Consider the following 18,769-nt stretch of genomic DNA (forward strand, 5'->3'; position numbering starts at 1 on the left):
TTTGTAGATGCTCATGTTCCATTCCTCCAAAATATTTCTGGAGTTCGGTTCTCACTATCTCAGCAACAGTCCCCTCATTGGTTGCATTATGTACTTGTTCTGTAGAATCTGCAGCTACCAAGGCTCTGTTGTTCCCTTTCCTTTGTTCAATCAGTTTCTTGTACCAATCTGGAAAGCCATAGATTTCAAAGCAAACCTCCTTTGTGTGTCCAGCCTTGCCACATTGCTTACAAATCTGGGATTTTTTGTCAATGTTGTTTCTTCTTTTCCGAAATCCCTTTGGTTTTTCAAAGGTTATTATGACTTGCATTGCCATATTTTGTGGTGGGCACACATTGCTGGGAGTGATGTCCCTTTGGCTTTCCATTTTCAGCACCATGGAGTAAGCTCTGCTCGTGTTTGGGAGTGGGTCCATCATCAAGATTTGATTTCTTGTTTGATCAAAGGCTTCATTCAATCCTACCAAGAACTGCATCAGCTGGTCTAACTCTTTCATTTCTGAAATGACCTTCATTGCACCGCAGCTGCATTCTGGAGTTGGTACAACATTATCCAACTCATCCCATATTTTCTTTAATTTGCTGAAATAAGCAGATACAGACAGGGTGCCTTGAGTGACTGAAATCATCTCCCTCTTTAGCCTATATATCATTGGACCGTTGCTTTGTCCAAACCTTGTTTCCAACTCAATCCACAGATCTCTTGAAGTTTTAGTATACATAAAACTTTTGACTATATCCTTGGATATTGAGTTCAATATCCAACATGTTACCAGATTATCGCATCTTATCCACTGTTCGAGTTCTTTTCCACCCTCTGTAGGTTTGACAGCTTCTCCGGTAATGAAGCCCATCTTCATTTTAACCCCCAGGGTTAATTTGACTTATCTACTCCAGGAAAGAAAATTCGTTCCATCCAGAAGATTTGTAACCAGGCTTAATCTTGGGTTTTCACTGTGATGAATCTTGAAGTTCTCTGATTCTTATCTCATGGCTTATTTCAATTAAGGGACAAAGGAAATTTCTGGAAACGTGTATATCAGTAGGAGAAAAAGGAAAGAAGAGGTAATTAGAGACCATCAATGATGGCTCTGATACCATGTAAAATTATGGAGATTGGTGCGCAGGGAAGCCATGGAAACAAATCAACTGAAATTCATTCAAGAAACAAGAATAGTTTGGTCTGTGTTACAGTTCTTTTTCTGAAGAGGACGAAGGCCTCTCATATATACAAGGCTAACAGAAATAACTACTGAAAACTAAAAAACGGCTTTCTAACCTACAAAGCGTGACAGCGCTTTTATAAGTAAACAGGAGAGAATAACCAACGGCTATAAAGAAACGTATTCTAACTTATTAAACATAAGTCGTGGTACAAAAGCGGAATGCGAGAACTTCTGCTACTGTAGACCTTCTTCCTCCTTCTTCATTCTGTAGAAAACTCCAGCTACATGATCTAATTCAAGGCCAAGCTGCTGCAGGTAATTTTACAATCTTTACAACCAAGCTATATATAGAGCTGGAAATAATAACCCTAACCGTTATAAAAAGAGGGAATCTTAATTGGGTTGAAATTACAGAGAATAATATCTAAAAGTGGTGCAGTTGCCATTCGAGTGCGAAGCAGGTTTGTTGAAGTAGAAGGTGTGCGAGCCTTCGAATACTTTAATCTAGAGCAGTTGGATGGCGCGTGGTACCCCCAACTGAACGACGTCGCACCGATCGACCTGATTTCCTCTTTTAATAATCGAAATGACACCGTCTGGTTCTTTACGTAATCCTTTCATCCAACGGTTGAATTTGTGTTTAGATGGATGGTGAGGATTGCATCTTCTTCCATCAGCTATGGACATAACAGTTATTTGAGTTTGCAGAGAGAAACAGATAGATGATGGGTTTTGGAGCCAAAATAGTATTTTTATACGAGGAATTTTGGGTCTTTCTTAAATAAATTATTTTTTTTCTTGTTCTTTTCTTATTTTTGGAACGGACAAAGTGAGGGTATTTTTTGTAGCTATATACTTTTCCGACAAGCATCGTAATACTTTACAAACCTCACAGGGAATAATTGTAATTTTCAATCTAATAGGAATGTATTTATAATTATGTTAAAGTTCAAGAGGTGTAGATATTTACTCTTATTTATTTATGGGAGATTGAATTGTCATTTATCCATTGTTTTCCTACACATGCTATAATCAACGCTTTTATATATTGCGCGTAGAAATAAATGACACGCATTCCTTAAATTTAGAAGATAAGGTATGTACTGATTATCTACCTACTTGATGTACTGTGCATTGAATATAACTATCTATCGAACCCGAAAATTTTACCAAGAATAATAAACAAACACTTTAATTTTTCTAAAAAGACAAAAAAAAAAAAACTCTAAGACACTAATTGTACATGTGAATGAGATTAGTTACGTTGATTCTTGGACCAATTCCCATTGAACTCTTCAACGGTCTACCTTGTCCTGGCAGGTCATGCAAATGCAATTCTTCCCCTCTTTTATCTTGAGAATAAAAGCTGCATGCAACATAAGCTTCATCACACATGAAATAATGCTACCTTCCACATTTTCCCTCCTCATATTGTTCTTGCATTTTCAGCTATCTCCTTGCTTTTGTTTCACTTCGTTTCTGTTCGGAGACTCCCTTGTTGATGCAGGCAACAACAACTACCTGTTTACGTTGTCTAAGGCGGATTCTCCTCCTTACGGCATCGATTTCGCTCCTTCCGGCGGCCGCCCTACTGGAAGGTTCACCAACGGCCGCACCATAGCCGATATTGTAGGTATAAGTTCAATTTCATCAGGCACTTTCATTGTACGTTATGTTTTCGTTCTGTAACAATAAAACTGAGGTTGAAGTAGTTTAAAATGTAGACCGGTTCGAGAATATTAGATTGGATGGATAATTATTACAATATAGTAACATGTTTACTTTTATAAAGGGTGAATAGCAATTTACCCCATGTGATATTGAAAATGAGCACATTAACCCTCGGTGAAAAAAAATATAGTAATTTATCCCTTTGTACTTTTTAAAATGAAGCAATTTACCTTCTTATATAGGGATGTAAATTACTTCATTTTAAAAAAAATAGAGAGATAAATTGTTGTATTTTAAAAAATAAAGGAAGGTAAGTCGCTATTTGTTTTTTCATAAGGGTGTAATTTGCTCATTTGCGATGTCACAAGGAAATTACTTGCATTTTTCCCCTTTTATAAATGGAGGCCTTGGCTTATAGTGGCCAGAGTCTGAGCCTATATATTTCAGAGTTCGTTTGATTCAAAAGAAAGAAAAAAGAAAAGTGAAAGGGGGAGGGAAAGACGTGAAATGGGGAGGGGAAAGAAAAGAATAATAATTTTACTTCAAATTATTTGGTATGATTGAAAGAGAGGTAAATCTCAAATACTATCATTTGTTTGGCATGAGAAAATCAGATTGAGACCAAAAAATTATTTTTTATAATTTTACTGCGCAACCATTCTCTTCATTTTGTAGTAGAAAACAATCAAATTAATATTATACTAATATAATTTTAGTATATCAAAAATTTAAAAATTTTATTTAATAAAAATATTATATATCAAAAAAGAAGAATAATAATTTTTACTAATAAATATTGATCATTGACTTTGACGCAATAATATTTCAGTGATTTTGTTATCTTTTCTCTGATGATTATGTACGGTATTATCAACTGTAAAGAGAAAACAATTGGAGGAAAATTATACATATATATATGGGCAATAGAGTAAATAAAAATAAAATATATTCTTTTTTGCCTTTATACTTTCACTTTTCCGTCAATTTTGGACGGTAGTAAAATTGGACTCTAAAAAAATTTTATATCCATCGAGTTTTACTCCCTCTTCATCTTCGAAAATTTTATAAATAATAAAACTGACAAAATAGTAAGCCTAAGTTATAACATGCAACTTCCCCTATTTCATACAGTCGAAGTTATATTATGTACCAATGAGTAGTGATTCATATGATTTATATTTTTCTAATTGTTTTACTCACTTTTCCTTAAAAACATAACAAAAAGAAGAAAAAAAAAAACAAAGAAAACTTTCAACATCTTGCAATATATATTCTTATTTAATTTCTATTTCAAATCATATTGAATCTTTTATTCCAATTAACATATATATAAATATGCTATATTTAAACAAACTACGTACGTTATTTACTTTAAGGGAAGATCTTATACATTTGTAATTGTGTTTATGTCAAATAGCATAAGCGATACAACATATATAATGCAAAATAAAAAATTCAATTTGTGATATTGGAAATGAACAGATTACCCCTTTATAAAAAATAAATAACAATTTACCCCCTATGTTTTAAAAAATGAAGCAACTTACCTCCTTACGTAATGAGGTAAACTGCTTCATTTTCTAAAACATAGGAAGGTAAATTATTATATTTTAAAAAACACAAGAGGATAAATTACTATTTTGTTTTTTATAAGGAGGTTGTTTGACTATTTTCCGTAAGACAGGAAGGTAGATTTAAAGAAAAATGTGGAAAGTATGTGTATTAATATGGGCAGTGAATAGTTAAAGTACAGAAAAGTAGTCTTAGTAGTTATGTTGGGTATTTGGTGTGTTCAGGTGAAGGTGTAGGAGCCAAATCATTTCTTCAACCCTACTTAGGCCCTAATGCTGCTGCTGATGCCTTTGACATTGGTATTAATTACGCTTCCGGAGCTTCCGGGATCTTGGATGCCACAGGAACTCTTTTTGTCTGTATTTTTTTTCCCCTCTCTCTCTAGACTCTCTCTCTCTCTCTCTCTATATATATATATATACAGACACACACGTTATATGTAGGACAAATTGCATAACATCTTTTGTATTTTAGCGAAATAGTGCAAAATCCTCTTATCGTTAGTTTTATAAATGAAAAATCTTTGGCGTTATAAAAAAACACAGCAAAATACCCCATATTTATTAGAAATTAAGGGAGAGTGCATGTGACGCACCTGAAATGTGAGTGGATTTTTTTTAATATTTTTTGACATTATTTTATATTTGCGAAAGTCTATTTTTTTTTTCTTTGTCGGTTACTTGGTTATATAAAAGAAAATTAATATTTTAGTTTAAATATATCTTAATAAAATTATCTATTATTGGTTAATTAATTAATTTTTTACTTTAACATATTTTAGTTAGTTATATTTATATATGAAATATATAAAATAAGTACCTAAAAATGTATATAAAATTTTTATTATTTAATCACAAACACAAATATTATATACTAAATTCATTTTTCAAATTAAAAAATTATATGAATATAAATAAAAGTCACTTATAAAAATTATATATTATTAACTAAATTGAATTATTATTTAATTTAAGTATATCTAAATAAATTATATTACTTATAACATATAATAATTAAAAATCAAAATACCAAAAAATTATATCAAATTTTTTTAGGTTATATTATTTACTATAAATAATATTAAAATTAAAACCACCAATATATGTTTAAAAAAATTAATATTTTTACTATTTTAAATTTTAAAAAAATTAAATAATTTTACTTAGTTTTTTTAAAAGAAAATAGAAAATATAACAGGCAATTCAAAGAAATTTTAACGCCGTTAAGCTTACTTAACAGGCAATTCAAAGAAATTTATTTTGCCTATTTCTTCAGCATACAGGAGATTAATGAGAAGCATTTTCGGAAAAGAGGATATTTTGCTAAAAAAAATTTATTTTAAATATTTTATAAAATATATTTCAGAGCTTATAAGATATGAAATATTATTTTCTGGACAAAGTAAGATTGTAGAGCTTACGGGATATTTGCAATAATCAAAGTCGAACGAGTTCTCAAAAGTCTTGAAAATCAATTGGAAACTCATATATTTTTCTAAAATGGTTTATAGGTTCCTAAAGTCTTAATCAAAATTTTACTAGATATATATAATTAATTGGGGATAGTAAATTTGTGTTGCAGATCGGGAGAGTGCCGTTGAATGAGCAAGTAAGCAATTTTGCAAGAACGAGAGAGTACATGGTGAGTGTTGTGGGAGAAAACAGAACAACCAATCTCTTGAAGGATGCAATTTTCTCTGTAGCAATCGGCTCCAACGATGTTATAAATTATTTTCAGCAGTCCATTCCATTTCTGGGTGGCAGTGTATCTCCGTCTGTGTTCCAAGATTTCATGCTTTCCAATTTCACCATGCAGCTTAAGGTAACATATCTATATATAGTACGCAGGTTTAATGCGATTTACCTTCTATGATATTGTAAATGAGTAAATTACTGTTCTATAATTAAAAAAAAAAACAGCAACTTACTTCTCGGTACTTTATAAACTAGAGCAATTGACCTCTCTATCTAAGGAGGTAAATTGCTTTCATTATAAAAAACACAGGGGGCTAAAAAAATTGTTGCATTATAAAAAAATATATTGATCTGACAACCCTAATAACATAAAATGCAATCTTATTAACTATTCCAGACATATTGAAAAAACTTGGAAGCAACTCCCTTGTGCTATTGAAAAGAGCAAATTACCTCCCTATGAAAAAAAATATTAGCAATTTATTTCCCAGTATTTTTAAAATTACAGCAATTCACCACCCTGTGTATTTTTCAAAATGAAGCAATTTACCTCCTTAAATAGGGAGCTAAATTGCTTCATTTTAAAAAATATATGGAGGTAAATTGCTATTATTTTTTCATAGGAAATAATTTACTCATTTGCAATATCACAGGACCGTAAATTGCGTTAAATCCCAAACATATTTTTATTTTCAGACAAAAATTTATACAAAATTGGAAAACTTACATTTTTTGCTTAAAATTGAAAATGAAAACACAACCTTTTATGTAGATTTTGCTGATTTATGTATTATTTAAAGGGTTAAATTCATTTTCACCCCCCGTGATATGTAAAAATATCAAAAAATTCTCTATAAAATTTTTAATATAAAAAATCACACTGCCCCCTGATCAACTTGAACCTATTTTTTTAGAAATAATGACTAAAATACCCCTTCTAGTCAACAGGTCAAACTAGATCTATTAATATATAATTATTTTAATTATAATATATATAATTTATAACTACTAAAATATACTTATGATATATAATTATAATTTATAAAAAAATTAAAATAATAATATAACCCAACTCCACCTGCTTCACCCCCTCCCCCAATCCTGCCCTCCCCCCTCCCCTTCCCACCCTCCACCAACCCATCTGGGCGATGCGATCGTCTTTGCTGGATGGGAGATGGCCGTTGCCCAAGGGTGAGGAGGGTGTGGTTGCGCCCTTCACTTCAGCAGTCACCGTCGTTGTGCTTTTTGTAAATATATAAATTAATTTTTAATTAATTTAATTAAAAAATAATATTTTATTATATAACTAATTAAATAATTATTATATAAAAGTATTTTATTATTAATAAATATATGTAATATTAGATGTGAGAGAAGGGCAAAAATGGTACTTTCATAGTCAATTTGCAGTCAAAGCGTGTGGCTCAATTTTCGTACGAAGGGATTTTTTTTAACTTTATTTTGAATTACAAAGGGATATTTGATACTTTAATTTTTATAGGAGTTTTGTTAACATTTCTATTATCACATGGACCTGAAGTTTTTCCATTATTTAAATTGTGTGTGTATGTGCTGTGTGTTAAGCGGCTGCACGCATTAGGGGCTCGGAAGCTTGTCGTGGTCGGCCTGGGACCTCTGGGATGCATACCCTTCATTCGCGCCATCAACCTTGTTCCAAGCGGCCAATGCTCCGCTGCGGTAAACGCCTTCGCCACCGCCTACAATCTCAAACTCAAACATGAGCTTCATCAAATGAACCTCCACTTGGGGCCTAGTGCTATCTTTCTCTACGCCAATTCCTACCACATTTTCACTGAGATCATCACCAACCATCGTGATTACGGTGAGCTGAGAATCACACGATTAATTCTTCAATCTTGATTTTGCACTGAATTTGTACATGGGCAAGCTGATCTTACACAAATGAAACAGGCACAAAATCCCCATGAACTGAAGGAAAAACAAAACATCTTACCCCCTCCACATGGTTGTGTTAGGGCTTAATGCAATTTACTCCCCTCTGATATTATAAATGAGCAAATTACCCTCTTATATTTTAAAAAAAACAATAAACTCCCCTATACTTTTTAAAATGCAGCAATTTAGGGAGGTAAATTGCTTCATTTTGAAAAATACAGAGGGGGAGTAAATTGTTGTATTTTAGAAAATACATGACAAGTAAACTGCTATATTTTTTTTCATAAAGAGTAATTTGCTCATTGGTTATATCACAGGAGAGTTGCTTGCATTTTTTCTTATATTTAATTATGTAGTATATAAGTGATTTTCATGTTTTGACCGACAAATGATTTATTATTTTATTCCGCTCTAATTATTAATTATAAAAACTCAAATATTCACCAAGCGTGCTTTATTTTATTTTATCTCCAATCCCGACACTCCAAAAATAAGGTGGGTTGGGGTTGGAAAGAAAATAAAATTAAGTACTAGTCGAATATTTAAACTTTTATTATTAGTAAATAGGGATAAAATAAATTTTATCCAAATCAAAATATAAAAAAAATCAGTTGTAAATTGCACAAATCAAGAACACAACAAGGTGAAGGGGATTAGATGCCTATTTTCCAAAATATTAAGGTCACTCTTAAATATTTTTTACGGCAGGATTTGAGAACAGTGAAGGCCCTTGTTGTGGGGGTTACGTCCCGCCATTCCTTTGCTACAAAGGGAAAGACGCGACCACGACTTCTGCGCTGTGTGATGATCGAAAAGCGTATGTCTTCTGGGACGCATATCATCCCACGGAAGCTGCAAATCTCATTGTGGCTGAGAGATTACTGGATGGGGATACCAGTTATTGCTCGCCTATGAATATTCGTCAACTCTACCATCACGATTTTACGTGAATAATTAGAAGTTAATGATTATTCAAGAAATTGTTAAGTTACTAAGTTAATTCTTGATTATACGTGTGATTTGCTATCCGTATCTCTGCTATGGAAGTGTTTGCGAAAACTACTCACTGTGCTTGTTTTCATTTTCAAGTTATCTCTAGAATAAGTCAAAACATACCCAATATTTGTCATTGTACAAAAACACCTTATTTTGATATTTTTAATTATTTTGACATAAATACATGTATATATATATACACACACAAATATATATAAATATATATAAAAAATATATGATTTGATAATGAACAGTAATTTTGGTCTCCCAAAACAAAACATTAAACATACAATATTTATTTTAAATTATCTCCAAAAACAAATCCAAACATACATGATATCTCTAACACATGCTATCTCTATCTCCATAAAACACAACAAAACACTCCAAAAACGAATTCAAATATTATGACTATTTTCGGAGAAGTAATTTTTGTAGAGATTTAAAGTTGCAGCACAATCAGAAGTGGATAGTGTTTGTAAAAAATAATGAAAAGTAAATAAAAGCTAAATTGGGTAGTGTTTGAAAAGAAATTGCTTCTAAAACAAACTTAATTCATTAAAGGCCACTTTGTCCGCATGTCATAAAAAGAAACCATTTTTGTATTTGCAGTTGTTGTTTGTCAATAATAATTATTTTTCCACAAAAATAATAAATTTTATTAGGGTTGCTATATTTCAAATTTACTTTTTTTTTAAAATACCAATAAAAAAAGGTAAATATTTAACTTAATAATGCTCACACTAAGTAATATAACTATTGATTCATACACATAATAAAACTTGCATGACTGCAAAAGAAAATAAAAAATCTTTTTATTACTTAATCATAGCCATTTAATTTATTTTTTTTAATGGTGTAGGAATAATATAATAAGACAATATAGCAAACAAAATACAAAAAAAAAAAATTAAAAAAATTAAATATGTGAAAGTGTAAATTTTTGTTTTGCTAAATTATTCAAATTATTTAAAAGTTTCAATATCACCTTTAAATATGCAATTTTAAAAATAAATTAAATCCCTTGATTACATGCTTTGTTTCGATTTATTTTGATTTTTCATGCTTCCGCCCCGCTTCCCAAATCGATACACTCCCTAAGCTTTTGATATATGAACCTTTAAAGTTCAAATATTTTAATACTTTTGATAAGATTTCCACTAATTTGCTTTCTTTTGATTTATTTAAATAAAAAACACAATAAAAGTTTAAATTATGTACATGTATTTAGTGTACTTCCGCTTGTGATACTATTTAGGGGATAATTATATTTGCACCCTACAATGTATGATTTATTTACACAAATTATCCCTATTTTTTGTATAATTATAAAAATTATTCCTAACAATCAAAAAATAAGGACGGTTTGTGTAATGATACTAATATTTATTGGGGGTGGGTGTGTAATATTTCAAAAAAATAAAATGTGGTCTGTGTAAGTGATAATGATATTTTGATGAGTGTATGTGTAATTATCTAAAAAATAAAAATAATTTATACAAACAGACGATAAATCAAAGAATGTAAACATAATTATCCCTACGATTTAGTTATGATGAGGGGATCAACGCAACCACCTTCGACTGGCAAAATGTACATTATCCAAAACACTCTCCAATATGTTCATTTTTGCACAAAATTACAATCTCTTTAAATTTTTCTACCAGTATTATTCCACTCATGCATATTTAAAATTAATAAAAAAATATTTAAGAAATTATTATCAGTCATTTATTTAATTTATATTCTCTTTCAATATAATTATATAAAAATAATAGGAATAATTATATTTACACCTCTTGATATATAGTCTGTTTATACAAATCATCCCCATATTTTAGATAATTACACATAGCCCACCAAATATCAATATCACTTACACAAACTACCCCTTACTTTTTTGAAAAACTACAAACAACCCTTAAAAATGTTAGATCATTGTACAAACCACCCCTATTTTGGCTGTCAGAGATAGTTTATGTAATTATGCAAAAGATATGAATAATTTATATAAATAGACCATAAATCAGAGAGTGGAAATATAATTATCCAAAATAATAAAAACTTTTGAGTGTGACTCAGTATAAAGTATTTTTAACTATATTTATTTTTAGTAACCATATCTTTTGATTAATTGGTTTTATTAACAATTTCCTATTAGTACACATGCAAGAAATAGATATAGTGTTTGGATTCGTTTTTTGAGTGTTTTGTTATGTTTTGTGGAGTTAGAGAAAGAAAAACAAAGATAAATAAGTGTGTGTTAAAGATAGTATGTATGTTTGGATTTATTTTTGGAGATAATTTAAAATAAGTATTACATGTTTAATGTTGTGTTTTGAGAAATAAAAATTACTATTCATTATCGAATCATTATCAAATCATATCTTTTTTATATATATTTTTGTATATGTATGTGTATATATATATGTATTTATGTTAAAACACGTAAAAAACACCTAAATATAGTGTTTTTGAATGATGACAAATATTAAATATATTTTGATTTTATTTTAAAAATAATTTAAAAATGAAAACAAACATACTGAGATGCCTCCAATTTGTCAGGCTCACCAAAAATTGACACCGAAATTGGCTTTCATCAACATGATTTTGGGCTTTGTCCCATTTACTTACTTCAAACCAATTCAAAAGTGTAAGAAAATAATTTGATCGAAAAGAATTTCGGAGCAGAAAATCAGCCAATTCATTCTTCACTCGTCGAAATTGAACGAAGAGAGTAACGGGTTATGTGCTGCGACTGAGAACCGCGTCGTTCTTCACTGGCGTGGTTCGTGGTGTTCGCCTCGTTTTCAAGTTTAATGTAATTTATTTTTTATGATATTACAAATAAATAAATTATCTTTTATGAAAAAAAATTGTAATTTATCTTCTAAACTTTTTAAACTGAAGCAATTTACCTCCTTGTTTAAAGAGTTAAATTGCTGTATTTTAAAAAATATAAAGGGATAAATTGTTCTATTTTAAAAAATACAGGGGGTTAAAATGCTATTTTTTTTTCATATGAGATAATTTGTTCATTTATAATATTATAGCGAATTTGCTTGCATTTTTTCCATAAGGGTTATATAACTGCCCCCACAACCATTGTTCAACAGGTTTTTATACTGATGAGTCCTGGCATCTTCTTTCTATTTTTTTTATATTTATACTATATATAATTGAAGAGCACTCGTGGTGTATATTTTATTTAAAATTTTATATAAAACTTATATATATATATAAAATGTGCCACATTTACTAATGTTTATTATTAATTAAGGATGAAACTATCTAGAGATTGACAACACTCTCAATAAAAAATAAATTTAAAATCAACAATACACGTCAGACGTATTGATGATTGCTCAGCAAAACACTTGAGGGTCAAATTAGGAAATAATCCTGAAGTCTAAAAATCGAACACTATGTTTGTTTTCATTTTCAAGTTATCTCCGGGACGAGTCAAAACTATCCAATTTTTTATCATTATTCAAAAATACCTTATCTAGGTATTTTAAACTGTTTTAGTATAAATATATATATATATATATACACATATATATACATAAATATATATAAAAAAGACATGATTCGATAATTATTTGACCAATAAATAGTAATTTTTGTCTCCAAGAACACTACATTAAACATACAATACTTATTTTAAATTATCTTCAAAAATAAATCCAAACATACATATTATATGTAATACACACTTATTTATTTTTATTTTTCTTTCTCTATCTCGACAAAATACAACAAAACAATCAAAACACAAATCAAAACATTAAGAAAGTAATAAGTCAATTTAAAGATTTTTTTATAACTTACGACTAAGGGAAGACATGGGACACCAGGAGATGGAGCCAAGGATCCAACTTGGTTGGGGTTCGGGTCGGGTTGGGTCAATCCGCCAATTGGGAACATACATGGATCGTCCCTGTTCAGGGTCCTCCGGGCTTGACAAGAGGTAAAGGGTAGGCCCAAAGTTGCCTTGGGCCTAAGCTCACAACAATTAAATATAGTGAACGTGGGCTGTGCTGATCATTACGAGTCCTTAATTGTATAAACTTGAAAGGCAAAAATACATTTTTAATTTTGTAAGATAAGAAATTCAACACTTTTATAAAATTATTAAAATAATTTCAAAATTAGTAAAGCTTAACACAATTAGTGCTTTATTTAACAAAATTTTTAAAATAATTTTAAAATTAGAAAAGCTTGAGATATTTAGTCCCATTTCCAAGTCTTCGTCAAAAAATTAAACGGCTAGGACATGTGCAATACGTATTTTCGTTAACTTGACTGCTCACACAAGTGATGAACATACACATTGCATGTGTCCTTACCTTTTATTTATTTATTATTTTTTTACGAAAACTTGAATATGAAATTACTGTGTGTGGACTTTTTTCAATTTTAGAACCATTTTAAAAAGTTCGTAAAACAAAAGATTAAGTGTATCGAATTTTTTTAATTTTAAAATTATTTTAAAATTTTTATAAAATAAAAGACTAAAAATATTAAATCCCCTATCCTTATATCACTAAAACTATAATATTTGCCAACTTAGCTGCTAAGCATACTTCCTCAAAGGGTCTTTACTCAAATCTCTTAAGATGAGTACGAGAACAGTTGATTGGTCATTCAATCCTACTTGTTTTCCCAAGTTCTTGAGGCCAGCCCTCAAAGAATTTTCTTGTAATCCCACTAGTTCATATGGCAATAGCCCTGTATTCCATTTGCAAGAAAATAATTTCTAGACTAATACTAGTTTAATTATGATATTGCTCAACTAACAATTTATGTAAAAATTAACGAGAATATTGGGTCTTTTCCCGAAAGAATCCCCGTCTTATGCTAGGAAGGGAGTTCTTTTTTATACTAACCAATTAAGTAAGGCAAGTATTGAATTTTTACTCTTTCGCCCCTCTTCTCTTAGGATGTATATACAGATGGAAACTTTGTCAAGGGTAAAGTAGTCTTTTTGCAAACTTTTCATTAATATCTTAATCCCCTCTATGTGGCCATAATCTCATTCATCATGCTATAATTGCTTGGATAACTCTTTAACTTCCTAAAAGTTAAGCTTCTCATTGATGGGAGGCATTAAATGTAGTTCATCTTTTTGTATTTAATTGAAATACATCTATTTTGAAACTGGAATTGTTATTAGCCAAACTTATGATATGTGGAGAAAATATAAAAAACAAAAAAATAAGTTGCAGAGCACAAAAGTAAAATCATTTTGAGAAATTTGTTTTTTACGTCCATAGTAGCTTAAACCAATTTTCCATAAAGAATGTTTTTAATTTGGAAAATTGGTCTGCTTTACTCGTTACAAGCTGATCACTCTCTTGCAACCAAGCAATTTGAGGGAAGAAAGCAAGACAAAGAGAGGCTTAAAATTTTTATTTGTTGCAACGAGGATGGTCCGGAAAAAATTCCTTTGTGGATTATTGAAAAATATGCAAAGCCACGTTGCTTCATAAATATTAACATGAGCAGCATCAATTGTCATTATCGTGCCAACAAGATGGCATGGATGACTAGTGTGCTTTTAGATGAATATGTATGCTGGTTTGATCACAAAATGAATGGCAAAAGAATCTTGTTGATGGTTGACAATTGTCCAGCCCATTCAAAAAATATTGAAGGGTTATAGAATGTTGAGTTGTTTTTTTTGCCACCTAACATGACATCAAAGATTCAACCATGTAATGTAAGAATAATTAGAGCTTTCAAGATGCAGTATCGTAGGAGATTCTACAAAAATCTACTGGAAGGTCATGAGTTGGGGTTACCTAATCCTAAAAAGATTTATGTTTTAGATGCCATCAATTTTGCAATCTCCGCTTGGACAACCAATGTTTCTCAAGTGTTAATAGCAAATTGCTTTCGGCACTGCAAAATTCATTCAAATGAAGAAATCTCAAGCGACTCAAGTGAGACAATCTTTGAAGAAAGCCTACACGAGCTTAAAAATATGGTCAGGATGTTGGTTATCACAATAAAATGGATGTCAACAAATTGGTGGACTATCCGGATAAAAATGATGAATGTTCAATGGTTCAAAGTTTAGAGGAAATTGTTGCTGATATTATTGAAGATCCTACTAATGATGAAGCTGAAGATGATTCAATATCGTTGGAACTAGTCACGAGAAAGGAGGCTTTGAGCGTGACAATAACTCTTCACAATTTTTTGTTGCAGCTAGAGAACTCGACATCGGAACTCTTGGCTGCAACTAAAAAAGTTAGGGATGAAATCCAATTAGATTTAAATTTTAAGAAAAATCAAGTAACAATAAATTCATATTTTAGCAAATTACCATAATATTTATACTTGTAATATTTATGAAGTATTAATTTAAAGTTTTAATGGGACTTAATATTTATAAAAGAATTTTTCAAAAAATTATTATCTTATCGAATTTGATTATTTTTTACAAAGGCCCAAATCGGGACTGGAAAATTTTATTATTTTAGAGAGTTTATTAATTTATAAAGGTTTTACTGTATTAGAGAAATTTTAGCTTAATATATATAATAAAATAAATTAAAAATTACAATTATTAAATTTTAGATAATTTCTATGATCTTACTACTATTTTTTGAAATTGAATTATTATTTGATCTGAAAATATTTTAATATTTAACAACAAACTATAAGAAATAGAATTTACTTTTTAAACCAAAAGTATTAGATAAATGTTATTTTTATATAAAAATAAATTTTGTTAAATTATAATTATTTTTCATGAGATAAATTTTAGTATCTTTTTTTATTATTTTTAAGAATAAATTACTATTTGTTTTGAAAATATTTTAATATTTACAACAAATGATAATAAAAGAATGAAAATTTTTAAATTATAATTATGTATATTGCAATAAATTCTAGTATCTTTTTATTATTTTTATAATAGTTTTAATAAAGTTTCTCTAATATTTTCAGAATAAATAATAATTTAATTTTAAAAACTAATAAAAAGATGCTAGTATTTATCTCAGATATAAATAATTATAAACTAAAAAGCATTTTATTATATAAATTAAAATATAATTTTTATAATATTTTTATGTTTAAGAAATAAAATTTATTTATTATATTTTCTGGTCAAATTTTATTAGAATATTTTTTTAAAAAAAATAATTTAATTTCAAAAAAAAGTAAAAAGATCCTAGAATTTATCTCAAATATAAATATTTTTTAATTTAAAAAAAATACTTCTCATAGTTTGTGGTCATTAAAGTATTTTCAAACCAAATAATAGTGTAATTTTAAAAACTAATAAAAAGATCCTAAAAATTATCTGAAATACAAATAATTATAATTTTACAGCTATATATATATATATATAAATAAATTTTCCAAACATTTTTATTTCTCTAACTTTTTTTTTTTTTAATAATTTGTGGTCAAAATTAGTCATAATATTTTTTTAGTACAATTGAACAGGGTCTCTATAGTCAAATTAACAGCACTTAATGGCAACTGATGGGCATGTGATCTTTGGGACCAAAAAAACATATTTTTCTATTTTATGATACAAAACGACACTCGCCCAGAATTCTAGTATCAAAAGCGATAATTATCTTTTTTTAATGAACTAAGGACTAATCCTATCAGCTTGTCAAAGATTCGAGTAACTATCCAATGCCTCCATATATTAGAAACTTTTCGATCGATTAGAGTATTTAGAAAGCAAAAATGATATCCAACGAGCTTGTATCTTCATGATGTGCCTTGATATTTCAATTAAAGAAAAAGTATGAAGTGTTGAAGACAAAAGAAAATGTATATATATTTCATGTATATTTGCGCGGTTGATCGCATGCGTTGTAAATATGCCGGGACTGAATTTACACAGTGTCCACGAGCTGCCTAACTACGTACAGCAATCCAGGAGTCATCGACACGATCGAAGCTGGTTGAACAGAACCAGATTTTTCTAGCACACGGAGGGAATTTTGTTTCGCATGGTAGCCAAGATGTCAGACGCACAAGGCCGAAGGCTGGGGATGTCACAAAGGCACATAGCCGAGAGGGATGCCATGGCTTTGGCTTCTTCCAAGTCAAAATCCCCACGGAGACGTGGATCCACTATTTCCCCAACTTTCTCCAAGTTCCGCAGTAGCAGTTCAACCTTAGTTGTCAGTCTCTCCCCGCTCGACGGGTTAAAGGCTTCCATTCCAGTTATAAGTTCCAAGACTATCACACCGAAGCTGTAAACATCATTCTTTTTGGTGGCGAGCCCGGTTCTCAAATAGTGAGGATCCGTGTAGCCTGGAGAGCCCAGCATCATTATCCGATTTCTCCTCGCCGTGGGACTTGATGGCTGTAGTACTAACGAAGAAAATCCCATCTTTGCAGACCCAAAATCGCATAGCTTGCAATTCAGCTGCTCGTCCAGCAATATATTTGAAGCTTTGATGTCTCCGTGGACAATTTGCAGGCCGCATTTGTCGTGGAGATACTCTATGGCCTGAGCCAATTGGAATGCTATGGCCATGCGTTTCTTCCATGGAAGAAGCGTATTTGAGCCGTGCAGTTTCTCTTGCAAATTTCCATTCGGCACATACTCCATTACCAGTACGCCTTCGTCTGCAATCGATCAAAAGAAATCAGGTTTCTGTTGACAATAAAAACAGACAAACCAAGAAAGGTGGCCTGATGACACACATATACAAATCTATATACCTCGATCATCACAATGACCAAGCAGCTTGACAATATTAGGGTGGTGGACATGGAGCAGGATCTCCAGTTCCTGCTTGTAGGCTTCATTAAGACGCTCGCTGCTGCACTGAATCTTGACGGCGGCCGACGATGAATCCGGGAACTGAGCAAGATAAACAGTGCTGAAGCCTCCATATCCAATGACGAGAGAGAAATCCATGGTGCACCTCTCAATATCATCCCAAGAGAATAACATCGGCATCCCCTTACATATCTGCTTGCGAGCATCTCCCGCATCTTCCTCATGATCAACAGAAGCAACTCTGTCGGCGACTCTTTTGCACCTCACCTTGAGCTTCAGAAACTTGAGGAACTTCACGAACCCCATCACGATTGAGTTAATTAATTAGCTGTGCAATCAACCAATTAAGGGCTGAATCTTGTTCACGAACGGATGCAATTAAAAGGGAGGGGATGGAGGTGCGGAGCGGTAGCTGCAGTGGGGCCAATTGTACTATCACTGAAGCTGCCTGCGAAATGACACGGAAAGCTGATGAAGAAAAAGAAACAGCCAGAACCCAAGCATAAAATAAGTATAAGAAACGTGAAAGACGGGGGGATTAATTATGTCACCGGCGTGAAAGATTTATGCAAAAATTTTGCCTGAAATAGAATTGGTAATCCAAGAGACAAGTGGACGGCCTTTATCCACTCCATTCCCCGTGTGGGTTTTGCAAATCTTGGTATTTGACTGAGTGGAGGGAGTTCAGGCCCCATGGTGCCCCACATGTTTTTGTTCTTTGGTTTTCAACAACCATGGTGTTGATCTGCAGAACATATCAAAGATTTAGAGTTTTAAATAAATGTTTTAGAGAGTAGTAATTACGTCTGAAGATAATAATACAGACAATTCAGGTCTGAAATAGGGTTGGAGTGAGCTCCCCACCAGCCCACACTATGTTTGACAGTAGGAGTATCTGTCAAGGTGGCCGGCTGTGCTACCAAATCCGACGTGGGCCTCCTCCTGTTGCCCTGTCCCTGTCCGGATCCAGAGTACAAATATTCTCTT

General features: G+C 31.1%; 2 protein-coding genes across 2 annotated transcripts; one reads left to right on the plus strand and one right to left on the minus strand.

Annotated features, from left to right (window-relative positions):
* The first annotated feature begins 1,084 nt into the window (after positions 1–1,084).
* LOC105164456 (GDSL-like Lipase/Acylhydrolase superfamily protein) lies at positions 1,085–8,969 on the plus strand. Its single transcript, XM_011083107.3, has 6 exons — positions 1,085–1,180; positions 2,486–2,798; positions 4,633–4,763; positions 5,990–6,229; positions 7,687–7,945; positions 8,728–8,969. The coding sequence occupies exons 1-6, from the start codon at positions 1,085–1,087 to the stop codon at positions 8,967–8,969; spliced, it is 1,281 nt and encodes a 426-aa protein (XP_011081409.2).
* Positions 8,970–16,800: 7,831 nt separating this feature from the next.
* On the minus strand, positions 16,801–18,333 carry LOC105164395 (putative receptor-like protein kinase At1g33260). The gene is made up of 2 exons (XM_011083040.3): positions 17,722–18,333; positions 16,801–17,625 (listed from the first exon to the last, which is right to left on the minus strand). Exons 1-2 carry the CDS (start codon positions 18,086–18,088, stop codon positions 16,973–16,975), a joined length of 1,020 nt encoding a protein of 339 aa, XP_011081342.1. The 5' UTR covers positions 18,089–18,333; the 3' UTR covers positions 16,801–16,972.
* Between the last annotated feature and the right edge of the window lie 436 nt (positions 18,334–18,769).

This window comes from Sesamum indicum, linkage group LG6, assembly GCF_026168435.1.
Source record: "Sesamum indicum cultivar Baizhima isolate 11 linkage group LG6, ASM2616843v1, whole genome shotgun sequence".
NCBI classification, from domain to species: domain Eukaryota; kingdom Viridiplantae; phylum Streptophyta; class Magnoliopsida; order Lamiales; family Pedaliaceae; genus Sesamum; species Sesamum indicum.

What these genes read in the sequence shown, in the direction of transcription:
- LOC105164456 (XM_011083107.3), top strand. Translation starts at nt 1,085, where the DNA reads ATGGCTCTGATACCATGTAAAATTATGGAGATTGGTGCGCAGGGAAGC. An exon ending in ATTTCACCATGCAGCTTAAG is followed by an intron (nt 6,230 to 7,686) that starts GTAACATATCTA and finishes CTGTGTGTTAAG; the next exon opens with CGGCTGCACGCATTAGGGGC. An exon ending in CACCAACCATCGTGATTACG is followed by an intron (nt 7,946 to 8,727) that starts GTGAGCTGAGAA and finishes TTTTTACGGCAG; the next exon opens with GATTTGAGAACAGTGAAGGC.
- LOC105164395 (XM_011083040.3), bottom strand. Translation starts at nt 18,088, where the DNA reads ATGGGGTTCGTGAAGTTCCTCAAGTTTCTGAAGCTCAAGGTGAGGTGC. An exon ending in TGGTCATTGTGATGATCGAG is followed by an intron (nt 17,626 to 17,721) that starts GTATATAGATTT and finishes GATCGATTGCAG; the next exon opens with ACGAAGGCGTACTGGTAATG.